Source organism: Anopheles cruzii, chromosome 3 (genome assembly GCF_943734635.1).
Source record: "Anopheles cruzii chromosome 3, idAnoCruzAS_RS32_06, whole genome shotgun sequence".
Classification (NCBI taxonomy): Eukaryota; Metazoa; Arthropoda; class Insecta; order Diptera; family Culicidae; genus Anopheles; species Anopheles cruzii.
Genome location: NC_069145.1, coordinates 10,810,897 through 10,820,677, shown reverse-complemented (window position 1 = coordinate 10,820,677; position 9,781 = coordinate 10,810,897). Strand labels below are relative to the sequence as shown.

Sequence of the window (9,781 nt, the reverse complement as noted above, 5' to 3'; positions counted from 1 at the left end):
AACCTTGCCTGGGGTTGCTGATAGGTTCCGCGCGCTCACGACACGTGCCCGCGGTGGACTTTTTTGAACTCCGCGCGGAACCTCGGAGAGAGTTCTAAAACATTCTTCACCCCTTCGGGCTTTGCGCAATCTACTACCTCCGTCGGCCGGCCGTTGACCAATTGACCGTACCCGCGGCCAGCGAAGGCCAAGCGAAGGTCGGGTGGGACGCACATTACGCCAATCCCGGCGGCGAGGGCACGGGTTAGTTCTGAGAGGTTGCGCAATCGTAAATTTGTGCAAACTTCCCGCTCGAGGACAGCATCCCGCATGTCGCATTACTTCATTAGGCCGCCGACTGGGCGCGATGATGCGGATGCGGCACTCCTGAGACAGAAATTCCCGCCCGGGGAAGAAGACACCAGCCGGGGGCCCGAGACCAAAGCGGAAGGCGACCACTCTGGCACCAACTGATCGTTGGCTAAATTGGCTAGAATTATCGTCAATCGTCGGCCGCCGAGGGATCCCGAGGTCCTCGGTATAAAAGCCTGCCGCCCGGTAACCGGTCGCGGTTACTAGCGCCAAGATGTCCACGCACACCGGACGGGTCTCCGTGGCGGCGATCCTGCCGACGATCGTGGCGGTGACGACACTCCTGGTAGCAGCAGCAGTTCCGCCCAGCCGGGCCGCTAGTGGCGGTTGTACGTGCGGGATCCGGAGTGCGCAGAACTCGACCATCTACCCGGGCGTAGCGATCGAGCCGGGTGAGTGGCCCTGGCATACGCTCATCTACTACTGGACCGGATCGCGGCTCGATCCGCCGGCCCGCATCTGCGAGGGGGCCCTGCTCAACGAGCGGTTCGTGCTGGCCGCGGCCCACTGTCTGACGCGGGCAGGTCGGGAGCTCCTGCCGATCGAGCAGCTCGTCGTGCACGTCGGGGCCGTCTCGGTGCAGCAGGACAACGAACACTCGCGCCGGTTCCAGGTGCGTAACGTCACCGTCGAGGACGAGTCCGACCTGGCGCTGATCGAGCTGGTGGTGGTGGTGGCGCCACCGAAACTAGTCGATGGTCTCGGTCTCGACTCCGACTCGGACGACAGCAGTGGAGGTGGCCCGGCGGTGGATCCTGTGCCAGCGCCGGTGCCGGTGCCGGCCGGTAACCGATGGCAGCCGATGCCGGTCTGTCTGGTCGACGCGCTCGACCTGACGACCCTCTACGGCACCGAGATGTACATCCTGAACCAGAGCCAGCGCAAACGGCTCGGAGGCTACGAGCCGGTCCGGCTTGTCCTGGACGAGTTTCTGCTCTGCTCGGGCTCGACGCTCGCGCTAAAGTCCCGGTCAATTAACAGCACCACCGTGTCGTTCACCATCAAAGGTAGGTCAGACCCTCCGGGGGAACCTTCCGAAGAACCTTCGCTTCCCAGCCTCTCAGACACCTCAGCGTTTCAACCGCAGGACTCGCCCGTCGCTTACTTACAGATCTCAACCTGCCCAGCAACGACCGGGGGACGGCACTCTACTTCAAGCACCGGGGCACCTGGGCCCTACTCGGGTTTACCGTATCCCGCGCCAGCCGCCAGTGGACCCCCGGCTCGGTCTGCCTACCGACCGACATCATCTCATTCGACATCCTCTACCCGGCCCTCCACTGGGTGATGGACGCACTGGACTACGGTGACGCGAACAGCTAGGAGAAGGAGTGGCACATCCGCATGAACTGTGGCATTGTTTTCGCTTTTACGTCCCGTTCCCCCGCGGGAGGCCATTGTAGGGGCGTTTGAAACAATAAATAAGTGACTGGGACACCTGAGACCGGAGTGCGAAAGCGATCGATCCGAACGGGGTCGGGCGAAGGCGCGGAGCCCCGAGCAGCCCACTTTCTTCGGGACCATCTTCGGCACGCCAACTGGCCGGCCGACCGTAACGAGCGGCTCGATTTTCGGGGTGCGGCCGGCCGGAAGAATCGGGCCAGTCCCCGTGCCCGAAAACGGAAATGCAAATTTCTCTTTCAATTATCTGCCCCGTTCCTTCCCGGTTTCCCGGTGCCGGTCCGGTTCCCGGTGGATGTTTCGGGGCGGACGTTATGCCCTCTCGGACGAGCGCATTTTCCCTTTCGAAGTACCAAAGAAAGCACACACCCAGCACCCCGCGGGGCCATTCAGTCCGGCCACTCCGGGGGAACTCGGAGGAACGAAATAGAAAACGGAAGATTGCGGAAATACGGCACCGGGGTACCAGAGGATCGACCGCGGTAGATCGGACGGTGCGTAACTTTATGCGGGGTTTGGGGTCGCCGTAGATTTGAAGATTTCGATCTACTTTTACGTTCCGACGTTACGGCGGAGATCATTCTCACCCATTCAACACTCGTGGTGGGCTTTTTTGGAGCACACTTCGCACACCGTCAGCTTTCAACGATCGCCGCAAACGATCGGGACAAACGATCAAGAAAGTGAAAATGGGGTTAAAACCTATTTGAATACCCCCATGTCGGCGGTGAAGAGAAAGGGAAGCGTTTTCGCTCGGTAGCAATTACAATAAAATGCCCAAATTTTATCAATGAATGGAAGACATTTTCGCCACCAATCCATTTTGTAGTGGACACTAATCCCAAGGGTGAGACAGAAGTGAGATGTTCCGGTTTCAGTTACCCGTCGTGTGACCGAACCAGAACCGGAACCGACGGAAATACGCCCCTTCCGGGGCAATGGCACAAGTCATAAATAATGCTCACACCGGGCTCCGGGATTACGTTCTGGAGCCCTGCATACAGGAAGTGGTTGGGCTTCCGGGACCTGCCGGAATGCTCTTAGGCATATTTACCAATTCCACAGAGCACCACGCTCGGATAACGTTAACGACTGACCGACCGACCGGTAGACTTGCTAATTGCTTGGCGGTGGATTTTACGAGGAAGATATCATCGGCAAGGCGAAGGTACCGACGCTCGCTCGTGTTATCAGCTCGATGGGAAGTGAAAATAACAAAATAAAAACAGAACCCCCGGTGGATCGATGCCGCTTCCGCAAAAACAAAACCGTTTCCCTCGCTTCCCGCTGCCGGGCCACGGGGTTTATCTGTCGTTATCGAATGTGACTAAGTGAAAAACCCGAAGTCGCAGCCCCGCGTGCTGTTCTCAAGTGTTTGCTGCCTTTGCCCCATCGCCGTCGAGAGCAGAGGCTTATTATGTTGCAGCAACGACGCAACCATCGCGGGCGATAAAACTGAGCCCAACTGAGAGACATCGTTTTCTGTTCTACCGTTTCTGCGGTCTTGCGGTCTGTGCAGGTACAGACTTCCGCCTTCCGGTTCCGCCAAACGTCCGTCACCGTGCGAATGGCTCATCCGCCCACGGTCACGTACGAGTTCCTTTCTTATGGTTTTGTCTGTCAGCAGCTGAACTTCGTGGTGCGAAATTAAATCTCGAAGCAAACGGAAAATGAAGCACCGACATTAAAACAATTGCTTTCGCTCTCTTGGGTAGCTCGCGGCACAAGAAACGAAGATGATTACTCCAGAACCACAGACTTGAAGAAAAAACGAATGGTTTTATGCTTCGGCGCGTAACTAAAAAAAGGCGAAGGTTTCGCATAAAGTGAAGAGGAGCCAAGAAACTTTCCGGCAAAGACCTTTTTCTTTGTTCGACAGACGTTGTTAACACCGATGTCAGACAGACGACTTACTGCCAATAGACTGCCAAGGTTGGCGCACTTGCAAACAATTTTAGAACTATTGCGTTAAAACATTCTAATACTACGATCAAACTGTGGGCGACATTTTACCCAAAACTCGTTAGCTTGCCTTGTAGCTTTTATATCTTGCTATATGAATGTTGTGAAGCGTGAGAAAAATTTGACTGGGGAATTAAGTAAAAAAAGGACACATCCCTGACGAATAGCCATTGAAAACCTTCATCCTTCCTAGAAGGATCGTCGATGGAAAGTCGGACGTCCCTTTGAACGATGTTTCGCAGCTACATTTTCTTCGGAAGCATTTGTAATTCAAATGTACACATTTTTACGTGTATTTGAATGCGGATTTATTGCAAAAGGCAACAAGGCAACAATGAAAGTTCCTCTGTTGTTCCACCAAACTTAATCCTGTTCAATCAAACAATAAATGTTGTGCCACATTCATATGCTAAATACCGTTCGTCTTCCCCTATAAAAGCCATTCGCCATTATTAAACAATAATACAACGTATCACTATCCATCGGTGCAATAAAGTACGAGCCACTGACGGTGTAGGCATTTCAAAACGAACCCGAGGTTCCCAAGCGAACCGAAAAAGGCATCACGAACCTTCCATCAACCTTCCTGGCCTGGCATCGTTCTCCTTTGGGCCGAAACCTCATATTAAGACAACCGCGCTCGTCAAGGGCAATCAAGCATTTTCATCGAGCCAATTGAAGCTTATAACCGGGCCGCAAATTCGGGGACCGAACGAATCGCAGCCCGCAGCATCAAGCCAGCCCGGGTTGGAAAGTAAACGAAACGAAACTAGCCGTACGAGAGCCATCATCATCCGGCGGTTTACCGCATCCGGTCCGGTCCGGTCCGGTCCGAAGTTAAATGTTTGCGCACGGACGAACGGACGGACGAACGGACGAACACGAGTGGTTGGCTTATGCTAAAAACCTACCTCAAGTCCGCAAGCTCCGTTCGCACGGCAATTCCGGCGCTCGGCGATGGGGTTCGTTTCATGCAGCGCCCGTTCGCTCGTCGAAGTCTTTCGATCGGTCAGCACTTCTTCACTCTGCACTCGGCAGCCCCGTTCCTTTGACAGTTTGTTTGCTTGTACCGGAACCGTTTCCTACACTGTCACCATTTATGGTCCGTTTCACACCGACGGTTTTATCCTAAGCACACTGAAAAGCACACAAATGTGGAATTATTAAAAAAAGAACATTAACACAACCTCCATCCGACATGCTCGAACTGTTTCGGGTTCCTCTTATTTAGCAATCAAAACACAACACTCGCTCGCTGTTCGCTGTGGGATAAGATCAACAAACACCACCACAGCGCGATCGTGTAGATACTTTATGGCGGTTCACCGTTTCTGTCACCTGTGAAGTTAGTTTCACGCGGCAAAGCGCACCAAAACACGAGAGGCGCACGTAAGAGAGAGAGATAGCTGGATGAGAAGGGGCGACGTGATCGCGTAAGTGAACGGGAACGGAATGAAGCTACGGCAAGAAAAAAGCTCCTCTCTCTCTCGGGCTACACTCAAACAGCGATCGCAGGATAACCTTTCCGTGTCTCCGTTTACGCACACCAGAATATGCTGCAGGTGTTGCACACACAGAGAGCACAACTATTGTGGCTCTGTTACACGCACACAAACACACACGCACACACGCCACTCGAATTCCTCTGGAGTCACCAGAGATCCGAGCAATGTTTTCGCGATTCGCGGAGCCCCCGCGGAGCCCCGTGTCATGTATTGGTAAAGAGTTACAATTTGTGTACACAATGGAGACCAGCACACCACCGCACGATCGCGTCACGGCCGAAGCTTCCCCCCGAAATGCCAGACATCCGGACGGAGATGAATCATGCGCAACAGCTGCTGCTGCTGGTCCATCGACATTAAACACACACACAATACCGATGACAACAAGCGTGGTTGATGCGTCTTTCTTTTTTTAGTCAGTCCGCAAACGGATCGCAGGCAGATCGCGGCCCGCGGATCGTCGTCAGCCCAAAGCAGGAATGTCATGAATGGTCCGCACAGTATCATCATCACAACAACACGCGCTCGGGCAACGCACACTTCTAAAAGCTTCCAGAGCTACGCAACAACAGCTCCACGGCCGCTCCAAACTGTGGCGAGTTGGGGCTTTCGATGGGCAACTGGAATTTCCATCTCCGACGCACTTCGACGCAGTCCACAGCTACTCGATGAACGGTCTTTCCGTTTCGGATTGATTACACAGCACGTCGTCGTCATTCAAACCATCACTGGTGTCACTACTTAAGTGAAGCAATCTTTAAGCACTGTCTTTGCGACGCAAAGGGTACTGTCCTTCGAAGTTTCGCAAATACCGCAGAATTTTACGCGACTCTATTCGTTTGGGTTTCCGTGACGGTCCACTTTGCTAGGCAACGGCTGCGGCAACTCCCGCGTAACTTGTACGCGCATTTACCGAATCAACACACGTACCCCTTTAGCACGTCCGTCTCCGGCGGCAGCTCGAATAGATTTGGCCGTCCGCTGGCGAGCCACGGACGTACGGAGCGCGAGCGAGCGAGCAACAAACGCGAGCGCCACAAACCGAAAGCGGCCGCCGCACAGTGAGGAATTTGTATTGGATGGGCGGACATATTGTAGGCAGTTTTAGGCAGAATCTACGGACGGTTTTTTTTCTTTGCATGTGTTTTGATTAAATTCAACATTTTATGTGCAATAAACGCGTTCAAGTATGATAAATAACCTTTTTTCGATATTTTAAGGTATTCAAACGCCTAAGCTATGCAATCTGCAGGACACTAAAATGTTTAAATACACAATCGTAAATGCAAATATTGAATTTCTGATAAAAATCTAATGCCTCGTGAGTGTAAGAAAGGATATTAAATGATCGAGTAGCCTTACCCATTGCGCCCCCACCCGTCACGCCCTCCTTAAAAAAACGAAACCATGGCCGGCAGCGAAACCGACAACAGGACCTGGGATTCAATCCCACACAGGACTTTTTTGGGTCACAGGACTCGGACTCATTTTATCAACAAAGGCCGCGAATCTCATTCTCTAGTCTCACACACTTCTTAGTTCGTTGCACGGTTTCAATCGATGATTTCATCTCGTTTTTTTGGAAGCTCCAAGCTGGAGGCTCCAAAATTCGTTTCACTTTTTCTTGCACCACCCACCCTGGCTGACGATTCGGTTCATCTTCGCATCTGACCCGGATCCCGGATTCGACCCGAAAGCCCAGCCTAACGCACTGAGCTCGTTACTCGTTCGTTTAAGCATTTGTCGAATGATTAAGGAAAATGAGTGTGAAAAAGGAAACCCATATGCCCAAAGGCCTATCGGCCAGCCAGCGGAAGCCGAGGAAGACCCAAAAAAATCACATACGGTGAAAAGGAACAGGCAAACCCTCTAAGCATGTTTCATTCATGACACGGGCGAGTAAAAGTACGAATTATCACAAAACTTAAAACTAAAAGCTGCACCCATATAACCGGAAAAGCAAGCCCGCTCCAATAAATCCTGGGGCCAGTGGAAAGCTTGTCGTTCGTAGCTCACCATCGCCACACCCATCCGAGGGTTACTGTAAGAGTGTAAACCTTAATTGTCTCCGTTCGTCGCCGGTCGCACGGGGAAGTGATATTTTTCAACATATTTCCAGAAGATGTACCATAAAATTGATCTGCACCGTTGAGCTTCGAGTCCGGCTCTGGCTGCTTTAAATTAAAGCGTAAGCACACACAAACGCTCCACACGGGACCACGTGGCACTGGATTGGTGGGGGGGAAACTTTCGATCCAGCACACGTCTGGCTCGATGCTAATCGATTTGGGCAACCTTCGATCAAATTCAGATCGATCACTTTCTTCTTTATTAGATTTCAAGGGAATCGAAACGTGCCGCCGACATTAATTGGTATCACATAAAACATGCTAATTATGCTGTTGAACGAACGGATTTACAAGTCCGAAGCAGTAAGAACCATGATATTCAAGTTGTCCATTTTGAGGACAAAGCGCACCAAAGGCATGTGCTGGCCGAGATGGACCCGAAAGATAATTAAGTGGAGCAATAATGCGAAACACCTGACACCTAACACAATTTCATAACTACAAAACAGCCAATTAAAGGTATCTCACGAAAGGACATTGAAATGAACGCACCAACCAGCCGGCTTTCGAAGTGAAAAACTGAAAGCTTACAATTTTTTTTTTGTTTTATTTTACGGAGGATGGCTCCCTTCGGATGCCTGCCGTGTTGCTTTTGGTGTTATTTTTCAGACGCCCAATCGATTCCTTAACGCTCTATTTATTTCCGGCCCGGCCAGCTGCTTGGGTCCGCGGATTTCCACGAGGAGGAACGCTACCCATCCGCTCGACGCTTTCCTAATGCAGTTTCTTTTTTATCTCCTCACCCGGACGCGCGCTGCGCTTAGAGAGCGCCACGAGCAACGCCAACATTTGCCAGCACATGTGGACAGCGAACGAAAGCGTTTTACGCGCGTTTTCGACAGATTAACGAATCCGATCAACCGATCCGCATTGGTGCGTTTGTTTCGAAAACTCAAACATTCCTTGCTCAACACAGAGGGAAAGGTAACAAAACGTTGGTTGGCTCACAAGAATGGCGTTAAAGAAGGTGAGGACGATCGCTTTGGTTTGCTTCCATATTTTCAAAAACCTTAAAATCTTCACCGATGAATCCTTCTTGTTGTGTTGGAGAAAATTGTATCTCCTAAAGTACCTGCCGCAGCGCAGAAGGAAAACAAAATTTTGCGTAGCATCCGGCTACGCATAGACTCTCCAAGCGTTCCAACGGGGGCTTAAAACCCGTTACAAGTGAAAATCCGCGCACATATCCGTTGGCGCCGTATAGAAGAGGAACGAAGGAGCTCGAGCTCAAGATGCCGAGCGATCGCAAGTCGGGCAGAAGAAATCGCGAAAATGATTTAAAGGCGAAATACGATGGTAATGAACGAGATGGATGGTAGAAGCTAACAACCGATTGGATCGGGCCACCAACCACGGCTAACCGGCTGGCCGGCAACGTGAGGGTAATGAAGTGAAAATGTGTTTTTCAATCATGTTTAGCCGCCCGGCTGGTGCTTTCGGATCGAATTCGGTGGCAAGAATATTTCCGAATTATTCTCTTTACAGTTCTTTGCAATCATGTTCTTTACTGTCGAGCTCAAAAAGTATGGGTATTTGAAACTGAAGTTATTGGCACTCACGTGCTAGGCAAGATTTTTAAATTGTTGAATTATTAATTAAAATTCAGTTCAAGATCATTTCTACAGATTCAGTGTAAATACGATGTGCTATGGAGATGAGCCACTGATCGAGTAGATAATAGAACGCACGTGGCTTCACGCTAAATTTTGGGCAATTGGAAAAACCCTTTTCGAAATAAATAATGAGCCCGATTGATTCAAACACAGTTTCGTCATAGTTTAGTGTAGTTTTGAACCATCGGTGTAAACAAAACACAGCCAAAGAACGCGATCATCACACTTTAACACTTGTGTAAGGACGGAAAATTGTAACAACATTCTTCTCGTTGGCGCCACTGAAACCTCATTTGGCTTTTCGAGCATTCCCCGCCAAAGCCAAAGCCCTCGTGCCCAAAGTGCCCTGAGGCTCCACTCTTCCAATTCAACTCGAATTCATGTTTCACAGATACTCTTCGCTGCTTATTTGCGTTCCATGGGTACCATAATTCAATAATAACCTTTTTTTTGCTATTTGCTTGGTTTTCCCCATTAAGGCCCCTCACACACGGCGTCTTGCGCATGAGAAAATGCACGGAGCACACGGAAAACCGTTACTCAGTGGCGCTGAGAGGTGATGAAACAGCCTCCCGAAAACTAGCCCAAAACAGATTGCAGCGGCCGGGGTCCGTGATACACTTGCTGTTTTACAACGGCTCGAGGCCCTCGTCATTATCGCACATCTTATGCAAAGTTGAAGAGAAAATGCCACCATTTTTTTATTGAACAATGGCCCGCATGCATCTTTTTTATGAATTGTGAAACTGTGCAAGATTTATTTTCTATAACCATTATATAAACTCGAGTAATTCGGCAATTCGGTTTTCAAATGATGTCC

At 50.8% G+C, this 9,781-nt stretch overlaps 1 protein-coding gene across 1 annotated transcript; it reads left to right on the top strand.

Moving 5' to 3' along the window:
* Positions 1-559: 559 nt before the first annotated feature.
* LOC128273034 (acrosin-like) lies at positions 560-1,793 on the top strand. The gene is made up of 2 exons (XM_053010944.1): positions 560-1,358; positions 1,463-1,793. The coding sequence occupies exons 1-2, from the start codon at positions 566-568 to the stop codon at positions 1,672-1,674; spliced, it is 1,005 nt and encodes a 334-aa protein (XP_052866904.1). The 5' UTR covers positions 560-565; the 3' UTR covers positions 1,675-1,793.
* The last annotated feature ends 7,988 nt before the right edge of the window (positions 1,794-9,781 follow it).